Source organism: Crocuta crocuta, unplaced genomic scaffold, assembly GCF_008692635.1.
Source record: "Crocuta crocuta isolate KB4526 unplaced genomic scaffold, BGI_CrCroc_1.0 scaffold466, whole genome shotgun sequence".
Taxonomy (NCBI): Eukaryota; Metazoa; Chordata; class Mammalia; order Carnivora; family Hyaenidae; genus Crocuta; species Crocuta crocuta.
In genome coordinates, this window is record NW_027529672.1 from 7,042,058 (window position 1) to 7,064,854 (window position 22,797).

At 55.6% G+C, this 22,797-nt stretch overlaps 1 protein-coding gene across 2 annotated transcripts in view; it reads right to left on the bottom strand.

Moving 5' to 3' along the window:
- TCERG1L (transcription elongation regulator 1 like) overlaps positions 1-22,797 on the bottom strand; it is a 170,841-nt gene that overhangs the window by 11,284 nt on the left and 136,760 nt on the right. For both annotated transcript variants that reach the window (XM_077762897.1, XM_077762896.1), the window contains one exon: positions 6,195-6,327. In XM_077762897.1, the coding sequence (XP_077619023.1) occupies positions 6,195-6,327 (133 nt within the window). The remainder of the gene's footprint in view (positions 1-6,194; positions 6,328-22,797) is intronic.

The following is a 22,797-nucleotide window of genomic DNA, read 5'->3' on the forward strand; positions in this document are numbered from 1 at the left end:
CGGGTGCGGGGCTCCAGGGCCCCGAGGCCACGGGGTGCGGTGGGGGGTGCGGTGGGCGTGCTGCTGCTCCGCCACACCCGAGGCCCAGTGGGCCCTGAGGAGGGGTCATGAACCTCCATCCGGCCTGAGCCCACCAACCTCTGCTGCCGGGACGTGGCCCCGTGTTTTCAGGTCTGTCCCCCTGTGCAGTGCACCTGCTGGCGTGACCATGTCCACCTGGCACGCTCGTCTCTATGCCCCCATCCCCCGCTCGTCCGGCCCGCCTGACCCGGACGCCCCCACTCCACACCCGGCTCCCCTCCAGGACCAGCTCCTCCTGAGCGCCACGGGCCCCCACAGGCGTCTCCACAAGCCCAGTGGCACCAGGTCCGTGTGGCCGAGTTCCAGTTCTGAGAATCTGCCTGGCCGCCCTCCACCCCTGCTCCACACCCGCCCCCTCCCCCGCTGGGTCCTGCAGGCTCAGGCTGATGACAAAGACTGTGTTCCCTTAATTAGCACTTACACCATTACCCTCTTTACTCAATTTCCCGGAACGCACGGCTGTGTCTTCTGAGTTCCTGACGATTAGAGGCAGCGTGAGAGGGCCGGAAGGGAGAGGTGTGCTCCCAGCTCGTCCCTGATGGAGAGGCACGGCCGGGGCGGGGTGCGGGCGTGCGTGTGGGCGCGATTGCAGGCATGCTGGACACTGGCGTGTGGGAGGGGAAAAGCCAAGGACGCTGCACAGGTGACCACGGAGGGCCCCGGGGCCAGTCCCAGCGGCAGCCTTGGGGGACTCACGCGGAACGTGCCCACACCTGCCTGAGATTTGTCCCGAGTAGGACGGGGACGTGGGGTTACCTCCTGGTCCCCCCGCTGCTTGGTTGCAAACCATCCATGGAGATGTTGGGTCTCTAACCTAGACGTGGGAGCAGTCCGCGTGAGCCCAGGTGAGCCAGGCGGGCTGCAGCTGGGTCCCGAGGTGAGCAAGGGGCCTGCCTGCTTCCCCTGGGCTCTGGGCGCTTCAGCTCCGGCCCTCGCCTCCTGTGCTCACAGGGCTTTACCAACTTCAGCTTCATTCTCCTATTTTGATCGATAAATAGAATTTTACGCCGTCATTGCCCGACATCCTCTGCTGGTTTGATTTACGTTCGTGGGTTATTTTCGCATTCGGGGCGGGCGGAATCCGGCTGCGCCGTGAGGGGGTGGTCCGCCTCCCTCCCCAAGGGCGTCTTCAGGATTGAGCACGGTTTCTGAAGATGTGGGAGGCCAAGGGTCACACAGTCAGTCCAGGAAAGAGAACGGGCAGCACGGGAGCGGGACAAGCATAAACCCCAGGCGAAGGGCAGTAAATCCAGATACTCGCATTTACGTTCCGTACGGTTCAGCGCTGGTGGGGCTGCTGGTGAGACGCCGTGGAGGGAAGACGTGGCCCCCGGAGCCACTCTTCTCAGAGCAGTTCGGCTTATTGGCCGCTTGTTTGTAGGAAACAATTCTACACACAAGGTCACGCCTCCATATGGTCATCGGGGTATTATTTGAAATAGCACATTTGGAGAATATGAGAAATGAGTGAAAATGCAGGGGGGTTTGAATTGACAATGAATTGAATGTTATGACCTCATCCAAATGTTTTCCAAAGGATTATAGTAATGCTTTTAAAAAATGCTGGAAAGGGGCACCCAGGTGGCTCAGTCAGTTAAGTGTCTGACCTCAGGTCATGATCTCTTGGTTTGTGAGTTCAAGCCCTGCGTCGGGCTCTGTGCTGACAGGTAAGAGCCTGGAGCTGCTTCAGATTCTGTTTCCCTCTCTGTCTGCCCGTCCCCCACTCATGCTCTTTCTCTGTCTCTTTCTCTGTCTCTCTGTCTCTCTCTCAAAATGAATAAACATTTTAAAAAAATTTTAATGCTTAAAAAGGGAAAATAGTATACAAATTTATAAGTACATTGAACCTCATACAATCGACTCTGTTAAAGTTTGGTTAAACCAATCTGGTTGTATTCTAAGATAAAAATATTTATTATTGAGATTTTAAAATCTAGTTTTAGAAAGACTGGAAAGAAATGTATCTCGATGAAAATATTGATCCCTTAGAATAGGATCTGCGGTGACTTAGAGTTTGTTGGTTTTTTTGTTTTGTTTTGTTTTTTTGCAAATTTCCTTCTCACGCCCACATGACTTATGCAGCAGGGCTGTGGTATTAGCCGTGGGTCCTGCAGGCTCAGGCTGATCGCAAACACCCAGTTCGCTGTAATTAGCACTTACACTTTTGCCCTGCAGGTCTGAGGAGTGGCCACAGGAGCGTGAGGCCGCTCCTGTGGACCCAGCTCAAGGAGCAGACACTGCAGCGTCCAGGCCCAGGATCCACACGGGTGCCCGAGATGCGTCACCTCTAGGGCCGTGTCACCTGCATGGGTCTGCCGGTCCTGAGGGTGACCGAGCCCCCCCGGCACGCATCCTGAGACAAAGCCATCTGCATGTCTGAGTGAAGGGGCACCGGACATGGCTCATTGGGAGGGGAGTGAGGTGGCCCTTGATGCTGGGGGTGGGGAAGGCCTCCCCCGCCGCCCTGTTAGCCAGAGGACACCCAGTGCTCTTACTTTACAGCCACCTTCTACGACAGCATCCCAGTGGATGCCCGTCTTAGTGCAGGAGAGACCGGGATGGCCCGTGGGCATGGGTGTGAGGTCTGTGAGTTCCTCCTCCTCACAGACTCAGGTCCAAACTCTACAGGGTTCAGCTGCAGAGTCAGCCACAATGCCAGCCAGCCTCCCCGAGGCCACACACTGCTGGGAAGCTGGCCACCCACAGAGGGACCCCAGAGGGCACGGCAGGTGTGGGCCGTGGAGTCCCCGAGGCAGGGTCCAGGGATCTCCAAAGGTCTTTCCTTCCTGGCCCTGAGAAAGCCAGGTCTACTTCCAAGGGATACTTAGTAGGAGGAAGATGTTCTCAATAAAATGATTCTAATAATCCGCTATTCAATGAGACCTGCCCCTTCATAGGCTGAAGGTTTTTTTTTTTTTTTAAGGCTCTATTGTGGTTTGTATAGTAAAAGGAAATAAAAATAAAACCTTCCTTGAGCCGTCAGATACATAAGACAAAACCACAAAGCCACGCGCCCTTCCCCACCCTGTGATCCCCACGGAAAAACCCCACATAAGCCCTCTGAAACTGCGGGAAACCTATGGGACCTGACTCCATCGTTCCATAAGTGCATGAATTTCTGGACTGAAACTTTGTACAAATGCAATAAAAAATCTTATTAATCACTCAGTCCATGAAAAAAGTGACCTTTCTCTGCCTCATTTTTAAGCAACAAGAAATCTTATGGGCTTGGCTATCAAACCCTCTTGAGCAAGAGTAACGTATGAGATCTGCCGGCGTGTTTTATAAAGTCAGAGAGTTCTGAATGGCAGCATTGCTTTATGACCCAGCAGTAAATTCAGATTGATCTTCTATATTCATGACCTATGTGTGGGCTTCTTGTGAAATCCCGCTAAGAATTCAGGCCTCACCCCAGACTCTTTTTCCAGGGGAAACTCAGAGCTCTGGGTGCGTGCTTTGAGCTTCTGTGCTGTTTTGCTGATTCTCATCCACCCAGTCTACATAAGGTTCTCACACGGAAGAATCTACGCATCAAGGTTGAAAGGAATCACCCACCTCAGTGAGGCAAGAACAGAGTGAAAATTTCATACAACTGCTCAACCACGGCCATTGGGGTAAATTCAAGACACCGTCTAGCCCCGGCCGCCAGCAGGCTCTGGAAGGACAGGTGGGTGTCGCAGGCAGGCCTGAGCTCCCATCGGGTTAGTCTGGTGCTATGGTGGTGAGGCTGGGCTGGTCAGTTTCCCAAACAAAGAGATGGAAAATGCAGACAAGACAAAATAAATGCCCGCTTCCATTTCTCAAAGGCTCCTAATGCCGTCACGTCTCCGGGAAGAGGGTCACGTCTCCTGCTGGCTGGTTCAACTGGAACAGACCAGCCAGGTTGATCCGGACACTCGGAATCCCATGTATTTCTGCACGTGACAAAGGCGTGTCGATCCACGCCCAACGAGAATCGAGACAAACCTCAGGACTGTCCGTGCCATTGGGTCCGCAGAGCAGACGAAGCTCATTCTGGCGATTCTGTGGGGGAGGAATGTGCTTTGCGCCTTCTCCTGAGGGACGCCGTGGACCTGCGCCCTGCAGATGCCTGGCAGCCTTGTGCGTGGAGAGAAGAGAACAGGGAACGGCAGGTGCTTCGGGAGATGAGCCCCTCATCACGGGCTCAGGGGGCCGACTTTGGGACAGTGCACACACCGTCGAGGGGCACGTGCGGCGGCACCAGAGCCCAGTCCCAGATGGCATCCACGTGGTCACTGGGAGGCCGTCAAGTGTCTGCTGCACGCCAGGCCCTGGGGACCCAGGGAGCATCAGGCAGCCCCGACTCTGCAGGAGCTGAGGCCGCTCACGGCAGCCCGGACGATGTGGAGGGGACGCAGGGCAGCCAGGTGGCATTCTGTGTTCGCCTGGGGAGGGGCAGCAGACAGGGGACCCGAAGCGAGGGTGGAAGGAGGGCAGGGCAGGGTGGTGGCTAGCAGTGACACTGGAGCATCCAGGGCCATGAGGCAGCCGGACTGTCACAAAGCACACAGCCCCACGGGTGGCAGTGATGGCGTCTGAATGCAGTCAGCACCCTGTTGGCAGCATCCAGGGCGCCGGGAGGGAGGGGAAGCAGACCCATGTCTCCAGCGGGCCTGGCTGAGCAGAGCACAGGATGGGGCTGAGAGCAGAGGAGGCCACGGGGGGGCTGTGCTGGCTCCCGGTCAGCGGCCGTCTCCCGTTGGTGACAGTCAGCCACCTGGACGGGAGTCAGGATGCCCACCGTCCCCGGGCCATCACACGCGGCAGGATTTGTTTTCCAAATCGTCTCTACGTCTTCAAAATAATTTTGCGTGGGGACGAAGGAACTGATGTCCTTTTGAAAACAGAATGTGTAGCCTAACACATGCAGGTTTGAAAGTCATGTCTTTGAAGGGAAAGCATTGTCATCCGTGCACCAGGCCGTCCCTCATGGGCCTGTGCTCCTGGCCTCCACCGCGTCACCAGGCGTCTGTGCTAATTTCGGCTTCACCCACCTCACTGCTGTCTTGACTTCATGAGGCTACTCTACCTTCCAGGCCTTCAAGGCCAAGGGCTGTCTTTCATTTGTAAGTGAATAACAAGGTAGATAAAGTGACGCATACGTTAAACCCAAGGTGCGGAGGAAGAGGTCCCCATGCAGGAGGCCTCCTTCCTACCTGAAACACTTCAGAGCTGAGACATCCCACTTTCCTTGCACCCCAGGGCCTCCTGCCAGCCTGACTTTGGGCAACCCTGCTCGACCTCCCCCTCTGGGGGGAGGTGGGGTCTCCTGACACCTGGGCCCTGCCCGCCGCACCTGCCTCTGGGAGGGGCCGGCCCAGGAGGCAGCCTGGGGGCAGCTGCGGACCTCGGAGGGAATTTGCTCCCTCTGCAAGGCCTCCCAAGGCCACCAGAATGTTCATTATCATCGCCGCCCCCCAGAGGCTCCCAGTCCTGCGTCCAGCCTGTTTGTGAAGACGTCCAACCCGGCCATTAGAGCTGACTCATTTTATACCCGAGAGCCAACGCTGGAATAAGTCATGGGAAGGAGATTTGGTTCCAAAATGTTTCTCCCTTAAATGCAGAATGAGGTTCAGAAGTCAACTATAATTAAGACATCCTAATTTTACTACGAATAGTGAACTGACCCATAGGTATGTAAGTCCCGGCTTGTCGAAGGTACGTACAGGGGACACCCCTCTGGGGGGCGAGGACCCCGAAACCTGGCCGGGCTCCCGCAGGAAGCTATCAGCACAGGTGCTGACTGCGCGCAAGGCCAGTGGCCGCCCCCTGCCCGCCTCTCAGGGACCAGCACGAGCAGGTGGGGGGGGGCCGGGCCACAGCACCGCGGCCCCCCAGACAAGACGCAGGAGCTCCTTTCTATGTTGCTCCAGCCTCAGATCGTTTGGCACCTGGATTTCACTCAACCTGATTCCACGAGCTCGGTGAGGAAGGAAAGTGTCCCTTGGGCTGCGGGGACTATTACTCCGGCGACTGGCTTCCCAGGGGAGCCGTGACCTGCATTCGGGTCCTCACCCCTCCTTCCGTAGGCACGTCCCGGGGGCGGGCCCCACCCCTCCCCCCAGGAACAAGTCTCCGAAGCCAGCCCTCACCCCTCGCTCCAGAAGCATGTCTCGGAAGTGGGTCACCCGCTCCTCCAGGGGCAGCAGGATCTGGGGTGGTGTTCCGGGGCCCTTGTCCACTCCTTCTGCCTCCTCTGGCCCCGGACTCGCTCGGCCTTCTGTCCTTTAGGGCACAAGACACAGACAGTTAGACGTGCCCTCGGAGACCCGCCTGCAGCCTCTAAAAGTCCTCCGGGGACGCTATGGGGCAAACACTTGAGAACCCTTCAAAGCCTGGGGCAGCGGCCCTGGGACGCAGGCTGCTCTGTTGCGCGTGGGGCGGAGCTGAGACGGGGACCCTGGCCCAGGGGCATCGGCAGGGAGTGAAGGCAGCGGTGGGCTCCTCGTGCGGGCCCGCAGGGCGGGGGGAGCCCGGAGTCCCCGTCTCACGCCCGGACCCGCCCTTCCATCTGCGCAAACCATGGGGCTCACACCATCTGCTCCTGTTTGGATTTGTTTCGTTCAGGGAAGGCCTCGTTTTGGACAAATGCAGGAAGGCAGTGACCAGGGACCACTCCAGCAGCACTCTGGGTGCAGAGGACACTGTCCTGGGGCCTGACCCGACCGGGAGATTTCAGTGACAAAGGGGGAACTGGACCCCCACCCCAGGCCATCGGCGCAGAGATTGGTGCAGAGTGGGCCCCCCACCCCCACGCCCTGGAGCCGTTCCCTCTCCCGGCCCAGGGTGGGGGCTGCAGCCACGGCCCAGACAAAGCGGGCGGCATTGGGAGCAGGTGCGAGCCAGGGCCCGGCCCGGTGGGCCCCAGCGGATCCAACAAGCCACCTTCCCCAGGCTGGCGGCTGGGAGGAAGGAAAGGGCCCGCTCTTACCAAGCACAACCTGGCACCTGCCTTCTCTTACATACCCGCTGCTCAATAGCACTCTCGGGTCCACACCTCATTCTAGCAGCATTTAGGAGTCTCCCTCCCAAACACCTGGGCATGTGCTGCTGGAAGATGCTCGGGGAACATCAGACATGGGTTCTCTCCTGACGCCCCTCCCTGTCCCCCACCTGGCCGCCCTGGGAGCNACAAGCCTGTCCAGCTGCCACCTGCCCCTCCTCACAGCCTGCGCTCAGCCCTAAGGCAGGTCCCCCCTGCCCCGGCCTAGAACCCGCTGCTGGGCCTCCTCCCGGCCCACGCTGGCCCACGCTCCCCCGCAGTCAGGGACTCCAGCGCCGACAGACCCATTGTGTCCTGAGGCCCCCAGGTTCAGAGAACCTTCACTTCTGACATGCTTTGGTGACAGTAAAGAGAAGTCCCCTGGGGGCCACCGGGCGTAGTGCCTCCCACATGCCTGCCAGCGTCTGCATGGAGATGTTGGGGCAGAGAACGAGCCTGCTTCTCTGCAAGACCAGCCTCACCTAGGGATCAGTCAGTGAGTCACTCAGGCCAGACACACATAGAGGCTTCCTGACCCAGGAGCAGCCCGGTGCCATGCCCAGGGTGACGGCATTCTTGGGGGACATCCGGCGGTGTCTGGAGACATGGGTGGCTGTCACCACTGTGGAGACCCTGCTGGTACAGGAGACGGAGAGGCAGACATGCTGCCAAATGCCCCGTGCTGCACAGGACAGGCGGCTGCGAGGGGCTCCCCCAAATCCCCACCGTCCGCCCACGTGGGGGGAGGGGCACAGGACGGGCGGCCGCGAGGGGCTCCCCCCGAGTCCCCACCGTCCGCCCACGTGGGGGGAGGGGCAGGCCCACCGAAGGCCATACCATCACTTAGTGGCCAGGACCAAGCTGGTCCCCGCCTCCTGACGCCTGCTTTTTCCATCACTGTCTGTCCCGGGTACCGTGGAAATCCGCTAGTTCCTGTCTCCAGGATGGGCTGAGACCACACAACGCTCTACGCCTAACACTCACCAGGGTTGTGAGCTGGATTAATCCAACCTAATACAAAATGTGCAGAGAAAAAGAAAAAAAATCGTTGGCTCAGCCCATTAGGGAACCTTATTTATAGACCAACTATTTCAGGAGAACTTACATTCTTTGCTGCTTATGCGATTATGTGGAATTTCAAAAAAAAAAAAAGAAAATTACCAGTGGATTTGCAATTGTATCATAATCCAAAGGGTATAATTAGGATTTCTTTGTAATAAATTTTCATTAGTTAAAAATAGAAGTGTGGAAACAAGACGCGTATTGTTGTAACTTGAAATAAGATTAATAGGAACGTTACAAGCTCAGCAATGATCACATATTACTGCTCATTCAATGCGGTATTTCGTTCCGAGCGGCTGGATGGCTTCCATATTGTGAAGCTATCGGTTCAATTAGAATTGGTCAAAAGTAATGCAAAATTGCTAAATATATTTTTAATATCCTCATGGCTGAGTGAGTTTTGTACCTTTACCAAAAAGCAAATTCTAATACTTTGCATACAACTAGCTCAAGGCCAAACCACCAAGGACGAGAGGCAGCATCCCTGAGGACACAGGAACTGGTACCCACAGGCCTTGCTGGCCGGGCCGGTGGGGGGTGGGGAAGGGCTCTCACCTGGAGGCAGGTTTTCCGGATGGCAGACCCCTCGCTAGGTCGACACCCTGCCTTGGGAAATTTTCTAGGTCAAGTGCATGGGCTAAGAAGGGCTCGGTCTTGCCCAGCCTTTCCTCCAGAACTGGGGTCCCCAAGTCTGGTCCACAGTGCTGGGGTCCCTTCACTCTGAGGGACAGTTCCCTGGCTCCCAGCCCCCATGTTTTGGGGGACATTATGGTGGCCACCCCCTTACTGGACGAGAAGTGCTGTGCTCCCCCATCCTGCCTGTTGCCTCTGCGCTCTGGCTGCTATGAGCTTATCCAGCTGAACTGCTGAAGGCCTGTGTGTGTGTGCACACAAGGCGCTCACCCGGGGGGCCAAGTCTAGAGCCACAGGGCTTGCTGACCTGCGCACAGGACAGCAGATTATTTGGTAAAACCCACTAGACTCGTGCTTCGTGCAAGCAGATTCTAGACACGGCTCGTCTGGTTGCTGTTCCCTTTTGTGGAGAGGAGGGGCAGCACCGTCTGCTTAGCAGGTGCATACTGGGGACAAGTTGCTCAGCACATCGGAGGCACTGGCCCGTTGACCCCAGTGTCTATATGCCAGTGCGCCGTCATCCTGTCTCCATGCGTGGAAGCTCAGATGGGGCTGGACGCATCAAAGTCCAAGCCTTGGTTTGCACCAATGGACTGAGATCTGCACACCTCTGAGGTCTGCACACCTCAGGGTCCTAATGTGGGGCAATGACAGTGCTTGCCTCACCCAGGTGTGAGGATTCTGTGAGATAACCTGTGAACCCCTCTAAGCACCCTCTTCCCTCCTCTCCTCCCCTCCCCCCTCCCCCTTCCCTCCAAACACTATCACTAGAGAGCTGCACAGAAATAGAAGACATTCACTATTCCGCTGCTCCAATGCACCGCATGGGGGGGAGGGAGGTAAAGGCCAGCTCCACTGAGAGAGCGACCCCATGGCGCTGGGCCTGAACGAGCGCCTGGTTCCAGAAAGAAGCCTCACACAGAGGTGTAGAGGTGCGGCGTTGAGCGCGCTTTTGAGCCTCCTTGGGGCCAGCTTGGTGTGAACTCTTGGGCAAGTTATGGAAGCTCTCCTGACCTTGTTCTGGTAAAAACACATGGTTTGGACACGGCCATCTTGACACGCCTCAGGTCACCTCCATTCTGTGATGCAAATGTGGCCTTGCTCATTTAGTCCTGGGGAAATACTCAGGCATCTGGATTCTGCCACAGGCTTATTAGCTCCGCCTCCCGGCTTTACAGTCCCTATAAGTTTGATAAGAGGCCTCCCCATCTTACCCAGGTGGTCCCCAAACGTGCAGCAGAAAGCACCCAGGGCAGTGGCCTCTGTCAGGTCCACCCCTGTCCCGCCTCACGGCAACCCTGCATTCTCCCAGGTGGGTGATGGGCAGGGGGCGGCCACGCGGGGGCAGTGCCCTGGCAGCCCCTGTCTGCACGTGCCATGGCCACCACTAGGGTCCCTGGATGAGATGGCCGACGTGAAGGCCTCCGAGGTGGTGGTGGCCCCTCTCAAGGGGGCTGCTGCGTGACCTTGGTTTTATTTAAACCACCTCTCTCTCCCTCCCTGCCTTGGGCCTGCTTCCCAGGTCGAGGACAGGTTGGATGGCGTTTCTGTGTTACCACCGCCTGCAACTGGTGACCACTCAGTGCCCTCTCTGCCAAGGGCTGGCTGGCCGGGCGGGGTGCTGGCATCAGCGGTCCCCGGGGAGATGAAGACAGGGCCTGGGCTTCGTCCCTGCTTCCTTTGTGAATTTCCCGAGTGACCAAGTATCCTCGTTAAGGAGCCCCCTCTGGCCACCCCTGAGGTCAGGCAACAGGGTGACTCAGATGGGCCCTTAGACAGGTTCAAGGGAGGGCCAGGCCCACTGGAAAGCCACCACATGACGGGAGGGCTGGACCCGTCAGGAAGGGAGGGGCTGGAGGTCGAGTTCGGTCACATGGGCAGTGATTCCATCGGTCCTGCCTGGGGTTGGGGGAGCTTCCTGTCTGGGGGGCTGGGGTCCCAGGAGGCAGACGCACCCCAAGCCCAGAGCGACAGAGGTCTGGGTGCCCAGGACCCTTCCAGAGCCCACCTTATGTACCTCTTCCATTTGCTGTCCCTGACTGCCAGGCAAGTCCCTGCGCAGCCCCAGGGCTTGCCACGAGCTCTTCCCCAGCCCGAGGCACGTGCTGGTACCGGAAGGCAGTGACTAAATTGTTGACTTAGCTTTTGTGGTTGAGTTTGTTCCTTGTGATTTCCTAGGAGACACATTAAATGCAGGAGAGCTCCACATCTCGCTTTTTAAAGAGGACAGGTGTTGTGGTCTGTAGGCGTCTTTCTTCCAGCCACAGAATGGTGCCCTTCTGAACGTTTCCTCTAGACTTTGTCTGGATGTAATTAGCACATTTTTGCAAGTCTTCTGAATGCATGGCTCTTCTCTCCGAGCAGAGTTGTCAAAGGAATTTATAAAACAAGGTTGTTTTTGTAAATGTACTGTGGTTTGGTGTCCACGGCTCTCTGCCGTGGTGAATTGCTGAGAGCTACACTTCAGGCCCCAGGCAAGACTGGAGCCCTTCCATGGCTCACGGGAACTGTCTTCTGGATTTTCATTAGCCTCTTCAATCTCCGTAGTCCTCATCCTCAAAATGGGAAGAAGAGGAGGAGAAGGTGGAGCAGGATGAGGGGAAGATGAGGAAGAAGAGGGTGGGGAGGGGGCGGGGAGACAAAGGAGGACAGGAAGAGGGAGAGGAGGAGGAGCCCAGATCTACACTGTAGGGATGACACAGGAGGCAGAGTGTCGGGCATGAATTGTCTGACCTCAACAGACTTGTCTTTGAACTTGGACTTTCATACAAACATGTGTATTTTCAGACAAATGTCATTTTCCTGACTTTTTTTTTCATCTGTAAACTTGGAATTATAATAGTAGCTGACACTTAAGATTTGTTGTAAGAATGAAATGCAGTAATATGAAGATCTGATATTTGACATTCTGTGTGCAAACCCTTATCCCCCTACTTTGCCCACATCACCTCACTCAGTCACAGTGCTGTCGGGGGACATGGTTATCATCCTCACAGATGGGAAAACTGAGATGATGCATGTAAAGTAGTTAGCACAATGGTTGGTCTATAAATAGCACTGATGATGGTGATGGTGGTGATGATGGTGATGATCACGGTGATGGTGATGATGGTTGTGATGGTGATGATGGTCACGATGGTTGTGATGACGATGGTGGTGATGGTGACGATGATGATGGTGATGATGATGATGATGATGATAGTGATGATGGTGATGGTGATGATGGTGATGATGACGATGGTGATGATGGTGGTGATGGTGATGATGGCGGTAATGGTGATGATGATGATGGTGATGATGGTGATGATGGTGATGATGACGATGGTGATGATAGTGATGATGGTGATGGTGATGATGGTGATAATGATGATGGTGATGATGGTGGTGATGGTGATGATGGTGGTAATGGTGATGATGATGATGGTGATGATGGTGGTGACGATGATGGTGACGATGACGATGATGGTGATGACGATGTTGATGATGGTGATGATGGTGATGATGATGATGGTGATGACGGTGATGATGATGATGGTGATGATGGTGATGATGGTGATGACGGTGATGGTGGTGGTGTGGTGATGGGGATGATGATGATGACGATGGTTGTGATGACGATGGTGGTCACATGATAGTGGTGATAACACTAATGATGATTCTTCACTTTCGTGGTCTCTGGCGGCCTCTGACCACCAATGCCAGCCCTCCCAAGACTGGGATCCAGTCCTCTGTTTGGCTGGACGATATCTCATCTTTTCTTTGATTTAATGGATGGGGAGAACTTGTTCTTTCTCCTGGCAAAGAAGGCTGGGGATTTATCATCAAAATACTGCCAGCCTGTAACTCTGGTGTTAGACACAATATGCAATTCTGCAGGAATCAAAGTCTCTGTGAATCTCTGCCTTGTGGGGCCTCAAACATCATATTGTGTGGTTGTAACAAATAGTCTTCAGATGAGGCGAACTTTGAAAGCTCTGTGTTCTCTGGTTTTTAGCCCTGACACTACAGTGTGGTAACACGCCTCTGGCTACTGTCAGAAGACTGGCGCGTCCATCAGGGTAGGCTCCAGATCCCTTGATGGGATGGGGGTGCAGGGGTGGGGTGCAGAAGTGGGGTGCAGCAGTGCAGGGGTGGGGGTGCAAGGATGGGGGTGCAGAGGCGGGCTCTTCCAGCAATACCCTTCCTACACGGTGGTCGGGGGTCAAAGCTGGCACAGCAGCACGCAGGAGCCCCCAGGATGGACAGCAGCCGCGGCGAGATCCTGGCCGCGGGGCCCCAGCACTGGCCCTGAGCAGGATGGAGCGAGGACCCGTGGGACACCCAGGGACACAGCTGTTCCCTGCCGGCACGCAGAGGTGAGGCTCCAGCGTGGGCAGGGACGTAGGAGGGGGAGGACTCAGGCTGCAGGCGGGGCCTGGGATCCCGGGCTCCCCTCCCGGCACCTGATGCTGCCTGACTGACCGCCGGCCCCTGGCAAACCTCTGTGCGCCTGCTCTTGCCCTGCTCTGCTCGCCTGTGCAAGTTTTGCCCCAGCCCCCCTCTCTGGCCCTGACGACACCTTCGGGGGGTGGGGGCTGGGGACGAGCAAAGGCACCCCAGCTCTGCTGACGCAGACCCCTCTGTGGCAGGGCGACTGCACTCAGCCAGCCCTTTCTGTGCACACGGTTACGACTTGCCAGTCAGGAGCCAGGGCCTCCCCCCACACCGAGGCCTCGCTGGCAGCGGCTTTCGGAGGGACCGAGGCTGTGCCCGCGGCAGACTGTCTGGTCAGCCTGCAGGCCAGCCCTGCGCTCGAAGGCCCTGGTCCCCTCCGTGGGAAGCAGCGGTTTCCTGGCTCGTGGCAGGTGGCCTCCTTCTGGGCTGCGTGAGCTCGGACCCCTGTCCCCAGAAATGGGTCGGTGTGGTTGTCAAAAGGGCAGGTTCTGAGCCGAGTCCCCGCTTCACAACCCAGCTCTGTGAGGGGCGAAATCAGAACACATTCCCAGCAGCTGCGGGTCCACCTGTGTGGTCTCCTCACCCGGGAGCGCGCGAGGCCTCGGAGCCCAGGAGCCCATCCGACATGATGGCAGCACCGGAGCCGCAGACGGGCCCTCACTGTCCCTCGAGTGCGCGTTTCCTCCTTGCGTGGGGTCGGTGGCCCCGCGCTGCTCCCGAGAACGCACAGGCTTGGGGGGTGTGGGCCGCGGCTCACAGGGGCTGCCGAGTCACTTGCATTGCTACAGTCATTACAGAACTTTGAGGAAGCGTCGGACGGAACGCGTCAGCCCAATCCCATGCACCTCGGCACATAAGACTCTTGGACTTTCGAAGATTTAAAACACAAGCAAACCTCCTGATGTGAAACAGAGCAAAGGCAGAGGAAGTTTCCGGTGTCCCCAAACCCTCACGGCAAAGCAGACTGTTAGGACGGCAGAAGACAGCCGGCAGACATCTTCACAAGTAGGGCTGAGGCTTCCCCACACCTCTCACTGTGGGCGGGCACAGCCAGGCCCCAGGCACCAGCGGGCCCTCAGGTTATCAGCGATGGCCCTGGGATGAAAGAAGGTGGCAGAGGCCCTGAGATGTCCCTGGGGTTGACAGGCAGGCACAGGGCAGTGCCTCCTGAGTGAGTAGATGGACAGGGTGGCTGCAGAAGCTGGGGGGGGGGCCCCCACCTCAAGAAGCCAAGGTGGTCCGGCGCTTGGAAGGGCGAGGTGGCCGGGCCTGTGAGCTAAGGGTCCGTCAGGATAAAACCCAGGACAAATGCAGAAACTGGCACGAACTTATCGGAATTACACAGAAACACCAAGGAAAGGGAAGGAAGGGCCCTGGTGAAAGCGGGGGGAACTGTGGACAGGCTCCAGCACGGGGCACATTCACACATCACGACACGGGGAGGGCGTCCTGAGCCTAGTGACCAGGAGTGCCGTGTTAGATCATCTCCCCGTCACCATCTCATTTAACCTCGAGCTGCAGGGAAAGGTCATCGTCCAACCCCACACACGTGAGTTAGAAGACAATAATGCATGTGAGAAACGCCACCTCCCCGCCCCCAGACAGAAGGAGCAAGACCCAAGTCGGCCAAGAATCTGATGAAAGCACTAACCCACTACTTGAAAATGAACTACCTTTTCTTTTTTATAAACTTTATCTGTTTATTTTGAGACAGACAGACAGCATGGGTGGGGAAAGAGCAGAGAGAGAGGAGACTGAGACTCCCACCCGGCTTCCAAGCTAGTAGCACAGAGTCAGACACAGGGCTTGAACCCACAAAACATGAGATCACGACCTGAGCTGAAACCAAGAGTTGAACACTTAACCAACTGAGCCCCCACCAGGCGCCCCCAAAATGAGCTCACTTCTCCAAGGCCACGGTGGAGGTTATAAAATCACAGTGTATATCAGAATAGACAGCTCAGGGGGGAAAGGGCATATTGCACCAAATAAATATTTGAAAAGATAGCTGAATGATGCGGGAAAGTACAAATTAAAGGGAAACAAGTTAGAAATGAAAAATAAACCAGAAGGCACAGAAAGATATCTTAAGATTAACAGATAAGAATGAGGGGAAAAATCCAAAAGAGACCAGGAAAGGTACAAAAAAGGATGTGAAAGAAAGTGACATAGAAGGTGACTAGAACCTGACCTGGAGCGTGACACAGAAAGTGACATCGAAGGCGACATAGAACATGACGTAGAAGGCAAAGAGCAAACTGTGCACTCGGAGCGGCCAGTAAGGAGGCTCAAAGCATGAAATGGAGCAAATACTAAAACACAATTCAAGAAACATCTCGTCATATGAAAGAGATATTCACCTATAGTTTGAAAAGGCCCATGTCATGCCCGGGACGGTCCGGCAACAATCACCAAGACAGGGACGAGCTCTTTGTTTTTTAAAGGACGGAAGCCGTAACAGATGGAAGCACACAGGCTGTGTTCAAATCCGGGAACTCACTGTGAGTTCATCACCTTCGGAGGATGCGTGCGAGCCAGTGAACACAATGCTTTGAAAATGAGCTTGAAAGAATAAGAATCCAGCTTCTACCCTGTGTTTTCTGTCCGAACTGTAACTCAAGGGAATCAAAAAGTTTATGAGGATATTGCTCTTTGGAAAGTGCTCAAGTGAGCAGGCACAGATAAAATGGTAGGATTCACATGCTGGTATTTAACAACCTGTAAGGAAATGACGGTCCCACACAAACACCTGCTCACATCACAAAGACAGGTGACCAGAGACGCTGAGGCTCTTGGCAGAGGGAGCTCAGTGCTGCGGTGAGGTTTTCAAACCGGAGCGGGGGCGGCCTGTACGTGTGGCCGTGCCCAGAAGCTCAGGGGCAGTGGGGCCCACGGACGTGAGGACACAGACGAGGGACTTCAGTCGGAGGAAATGCCGATTTCTTTCAAAGCAAATGAAGCAAACCAAAGTGGGGCAGGAGAGGAGAAAACTGCATTTTAAAACAGACTCAGGAAGGTGAAGAGCAGGGTATGGAACGCAAACCTGATTCGGACACTGGTGTGGAAAGGAAAGTGTAAGAGAAAAGAAAGCCGTCAAGGGGGGGTTGAGCAAAGTCCGGGCGGCGATGTGATCGTATTCAGGAATTGTCTGCTGCTTGTTTTCCGGAGTGGTTATGGGCGTCTTCTAAAAACCGAGATGCTAGTTCTGCAGCCTGAAATACGCACAAACGGAATTTATATGAGATCTGGGCTTGTTCCCAAATAGTCTGGGTGGGGGGCACTGACCAGGCGCGAGCTGTGCCGGCCGTGACCGGCTGCTGAGGCCGGGAACGTGTCCTCGGAGGGCAGGTGCCCGGCTCCGCTTTCTTCGCTGCACTTCGCCACGTTGAAAAGTGGACGGATGAACTCAGAGCTGGGTCCTGAGCTGACCTCACCGCGTTTTCCCTGCACACAATCCTTGTCCCGGGCTCACGCTCATCCCGGACCATCCCCTTCAGGTCGCACCTGCTCTGCGTCCGTCACTGTAGCGGCAAACGCCGCCGTGCCGCCGCTCCCACCGCCTCTCCCTGCCTCCTGCCAGCTGAGCGTTCTTTGCGGTAGGAGCGATTGTCAGGTGACCCATCGAGTGTCCCAGGTCTGCAGCCAGTATGTTCCTCCTCGTGCAACACAAGAGAAAAAGTTGCCTCAGGTTGTCACACGTGCATACCTCCCGAGGTCCTGGAATGAGCCCAGATTCTTGACAACCAGTCTGGAGAAGAGAGAGGTGAGACGTGGCCCAGCGCACGGTGACGCCTCTCTGTGTCGCTGTGTCCCCGCCGTGACACCGCCCTCACGTCACCGTAAGGGTCAAGTGGGTCGAACGGGAGGGCTGCAGGAGACAGGCCCATTGTCTCAGCCGGTGCCCGGCTCGCAGCCGCACCCCTTCCCCTCGCTGGCCCTTGGGCACCCACACAACCGTGTTGGCGAGGCAGGAAGCTCATTTCCACGCCAGAGAGATTTCGGACATCCTCACGGCGATGGAGCCACCGTGTGCAGGTTTCTGATGCCTGGTCGCTCGTTCCTGTGGGAAGGTGAGTGGCTTCTGGGGAGGAGATGTAGCCGCAATGACCTCTCCGTAGGGACAGTCACCCTGGGCACGCCCCACCACTGGGATGGAGAGGGTCTGGGGATAGGAAATTCCCCTGATTTCGTTTAAGAGGGAGAGTTTGAAAGTGGGAATTCGGAGGAGGAGGTGGAAATTGAAACTGTCTTCTCAAATCAAAGACAGTCTCCAGGGACGTTCCGTCCTCAACTCCCTGGGGAGCAGGCAGGAGAGGGCAGCGCACGGGGGTCCCAGGGGGGCCCTGGGGCTCGTCGTGGTGGAGAGAGGGAAGGCCAGCCTGACCCCAGCCCCCACACGTCTCCTCGGGCTCCTCCACCCTGGGGAAGCCTGTCAGAGTCCTGCTTGCTTGAGACTCAGCTGACGCCTCGCCTCCCTGACTGCCTCGTGTCTGCGTGGCCCCACCCCCCCCAACTGCCTTCTCACAGAAGCAGCGCGGATGGGCACAGCTCCCGTGTCGATGGCACATGTGACACCCACGCTGGGGCCTCCCCTCCAGAGCAGGGACTCAGATCAAACAGTAGCTGTGCTGCTGTCATGCAGAGGCCCCGGGAGAGGACAGACACCCACGGAGGGACTCACAGGGGACCAGCTGGAATCAGTGACCGCCGGGCCCCAGCACAGAGGTGACAGACTGTCCCCGTGCCGAGGGGAAGGGGCTGCAGCTCAGCACCGAGAGCACAGGGACCAAGGTCTAGAGTGGGGAGTGGTGACATGGTGGCATCAGGGACAGAGACATTTCTGGTGCAACCAACTGGCCCCAGGGCGCCCGGGCCAAGGAAGAAACACAGTCAGTCCAGCGGTGCCACATCGTGGCGTCTGGGATGCTGGGGCCATCTGACGTGGCCTCAACACTCCCGTTCTCCTGGGCTAGAGCTGCTGGAGAGAGGAAATGACATCCAAGTGCCTGCCTGTCCCCCAGGCTCCACACGGTAGGTGCACTTGACCTTTGCCCAGTGCATGCCTGAGAGAGAAAGGGCGAGTCGGAGATTGGTTGTGATCTGGGAATACGGCCACCTGTTTGCCCGCCCTTCCACTGGGTCTATCTCTCCAGGGCCGTGGCCTCCGTGCATGATCACTGGGCAGACGTGGGCCTCACATTGTCCCAGAATTGTCCATCCTGCCAGAGAGACGGGGGCCATGGGAAGCTCCCAGATGGGAGCCGGGCACACAAGGTAGTGCATACAGCAGGTGCTTAGCATTTGATGGATTTGCGGGCCAGAGCCTAGCCTGTCTCTCTGCTGGCCTGCCTCTGGGTGGGCACCATGTTGGACTCAGATGGTCAAGGCAGGCTGGGAAGGTCCCCAGGGTCCCCTGTGCACCCTGCGCGTGGGCATGCTCTTGACAGCGTGAATGGATCCCTCATGGGATAAAATTCCCCAGCATGCCCCACCCCCGTGCAAGGGAAGACAGACTAATCACAGACACCACGGTTTGATCTCAGAGTTCACGTGCCGGCTGCCAGCACGGAGGCCCCCGGAGACCGGCGGCCAGCCCTCCTGTGCACCCGCTGCATGAAGGTAAGGGAGACAACCCAGGGACCCAGGAAGGGAAAGTGGGCTGAGAGGCCTGACAAAGAGCTAGAGACGGAACTTTGGGGGGGAGGGACTTGGCCTGGCCTCCACAGGCCGGGTTTCAGGTCTCCCCGTGGGGGGTCCTTGTGTGACAGGTGACAGGAGGAATCTTCCCCTTCACCCAAAGGCAAGGGGCACTGCCCGCCGCATCTGTGTGCGGCCCACGCGTGGTCTGGGTCCCCTTTCTAATGCCAGTCTCTGGTCTCCCCTTTCAGAAATACAGAGGTTTATCATTCTTTTTGGAGCGAAAATAAATGGCAGGAATGTCTGTTCCAGCTTAAAGAGACAAATGAAACCCCAGCACAACTGATGGCTCAATCCCCAAGGCAGCTGAGCTGTGGAGGACACGCTGGTGACCTGTGGCACAGACTCGATGCTGTTTCCAAAACCACAGGTTTCTAAACAGACCCCATTGATCGACGAAAATCATGAATTATGTACGAAGATAACAGAGGCAAGTGGGCATTAATAATCTGTTTTCCGTGCCCGTCAAAGACCACAGAGAGACGACGCGCTGTCCTATCTTACGGAGTCCCCTGGAGAAGACGTGAGACTCCCACGCTGACCCTGAATGTGGATCAGGCTCACTTTGTAGGGGAGAATTAAAGATATAATTTTATAGCAAGTTTATTCTTAAGTCCATTTACCTTCTCACACTATCTGATAGCAGGGTAAAGACGCCACACTCTCACTGTCTCAACAGCTAACCTCTCTGGGATTCTAGAAACCCTGTACATACAGGTGAAAGAGCTTCCCTTCTGTACTGTGACGCCCTCACCACTGCCCACACCCCCTGACCATCGCTTGCCTGTGCGCCGGAGGTCGACAGCTCTGTGATTGCGGTAAGGGGACTTCTTTCCATCTTCCCAGCTGGCTCTGTCTGGACACGGCCTTGACCTGGGAACGATCTCAGGGGTAGTGTTTGCAAAAACCTCCAGACTTTGTATTAGGCTTGTCTTTTGGATGGTAATGAATTTTTTGGTTCTAGATGGACTCCCCCAGCGCTAGGTTGCCCCCAGTAGGGGGTCAGAACTCCAGGAAGACGGATCATAACCTGACGGTTCTGTAGAGGGCACCTTGGGATCATGTGTGGACATGGAGGATGGGGGCTACTTCCTCAGGTGACCCCAAAGGTCTTTCTAGACCCAATGTTGTCCAGAGGCCCCGCCCTGGGCGCGCCTTGGCCTCTTTGGTTTGTCAAGAGAAGATATGTGGGACATACTTGGAGGAAAAAGAAAAAGGACCAGGTGCTTCCTGCCGATTCTGTGTTCTCTCGTCTCCAGCCCACGCTGCACACGACCCCCAGAAAGCGTCCGAGTGATATGACGGTTTTATGGGATAAGCTCAACTTCACCCCTTCCACCCAGAGCCATCAACTGGGCATCCCCCAAACTCACAAACCACAAAATTTACAAACTTAGACTTAAACAATACTCCAAGCCAAGAGATTTCTTTTGGTCACCCACAGGATAAGAAATCTGTGTCACAGCTTTGGGCCAAGTTTTAACTGAAGGAGCAGCACCACCCTTTCATGGCCCAGAAGGTCACTAGTGAGGGGGGTTCCCCAGCCCATCAGTGGTAAGAACCGGCACATGATGAAAGGCCTAAATGCCATACAGACCATTGACGATTTCTTCTCTAACATGTCTGGCGGATAATTCCATGCTGATGTTTAAACTACAGAACGGATTTTGCTGGATCCTTGAAATAGTACCATTCAATTATTTGCCATAAATCCTAAGTTCTTAAAATAGACCACATATTTGAAAAGCACGTCTGAACTAGAGAACAGATCCTGCCGCAGGAAACGGGGAGATGCAGTCCCTGCTCGCTCCCAGGGAAGACATAGGATCAGGTGTCATGACCACATTCCACTAAATAGTAAATAACAGGGCACTTGAAATGGCGTTCACCAGGTCAATTAATATATTTGAGTAATTTAGGGACACCTGGGAGGCTCAGCCGGTTAAGTGACTTCGGCTCAGGTCATTATCTCACGATTCCTAAGTTCAAGCCCCACATCAGGCTCTGTGCTGACAGCTCAGAGCTTGGAGCTGCTGCAGATTCTGTCTCCTGCTTTAGATTCTGTCTTGCCCTCTCTCTTTCTGCCCCTCCCCTGCTCATGCTCTGCCTCTCTCTGTCTCTCTCTCAAAAATAAATAAGCATTAAAAAATTAAGTAAATAAAATAAAATATTGTAGTAATTTGAAAGTCTGTCACTGTGACATATTTCTCTTCCCAGGGAGTTTTGGGGAAAGCATCATTTAGACCTGAATTATTTGAATAATTGATCTAATTCTATCTGTGGAAGAGTGTGCAAAATGTATATGAGTTGTGTCAGGGTTTGGGAGAAGTGCAGGAAGAGAGAGCAATGTCCACATTGAGCATGTGATTTATTCCCTTTTTTCCTGAACGTGGCTGCTGGTGAATCACACATGTAGGTAGATTTGACACGCTTCTTGATGGCAAAAAAATTCTACTAGTTATACAAAGGAAGTAGGTCAGAAGGGACTGATTTCAGCAGGTCCTCTGAAGGCTAGTTCTCTTAGTATATATGCCAGAATCCACCAATTAAAAACACACAAAAGCAGTTAAGAGCTTGAGAAAAGCCTGGACTTATTGACAGTAACTTTCCCAAAGTCAGACATGGTACACAGATGATGCTGGTGGTTGGTGGCCCAGGGCCATTAGCTCTGAGCAAACAGCACGTTGATCGGGCTGTGGGGGGAGTTTGGAAAAACTGCACAGGGGTGAGGCTTCTAAACAGAATGCGAGGTTTGTATAAACGGCTCAGAGATGAATGACCAAGATGGGTGGAATATTCTAGATCCCCAGTCCAGCTGCATTCACTACAGAGGAAGCATTTCCTCCCAGAGCTCAGCGGGAGAACGTGGAGGCCAGGACAGGGACCCAGGCGGCCGGGGACGGAGTCCGCAGGCGGAAACGGGGCAGCGATGCCCACGGCCTCTGGGTCTGTGCCCAAGCTGGTGCTCAGTCGCAGAAGTCACTCAGATGATTAAAACCGACATTAATGTTCTGACGTTACTTGAATGCCAGCTGCTCAGAATTCAAGGACAGTCCATGGGAACACGAGTGAAACGGGGCCACGTGTGGGCAGATGTCCCAGCTACTCTGGATCCTATCCAACGCCTCCTCCAACCCAACTTCAGCATCATCAGACGGTGGCTGGATCTGCATATTTCTGGTGCCTCAGGAAGATCATTTGGTTTTTAAAATCGTGCATCCATTTGTGCAAAGACCGACAGACGCCGGCTTGGCTGATACCCGTGGTCTGAACATAAAAATAAGGACACGACACTTTACTTCCTTTCCCGGAGCCCTTGGCCCCGCGGAAGGCACTTGGCCTCCACCCACTGTGGGGCATGCAAGTGCCCTCTGAGGCCCAAGATGACTTTCTAACGAGCAGGCAGGAGACAGGTGTGTGTGTGGGGGGGTGGCGCTCGGCACTCCAGGGCCACAGGGAGCCTCTGGCGCCGACCTGCAGCCCTGATCCCCTTCGTCCGAGGAAGGAGCCATCCCGCACCTGGACAGCCCCCTGTCTTGGGAGGACACCACTCACCCTTCCCTGCAGTGTTTCTGGAAAGTTCTGTGATCAGTTACAATTACAATATGCCTGGGCCCTGGTCAGCAAAATGATTTTTTTTTTAAATTTTTTTATTTATTTCTAGGAGAGAGAGAGAGAGACAGCGTGAGCAGGGGAGGGTCAGAGAGAGAGGGAGAAACAGGCTCCAGGCTCCGAGCTGGCAGTCAGCACAGAGCCCGATGCAGGGCTCGAACCCACGAACCGCGAGATCATGACCTAAGCGAAAGTCGGATGCTTAACCGACTAAGCCACCCAGGCGCCCCATCAAAATGATTTTTTAAGGGGCGCATAACAGGGAGGGGCCCAAA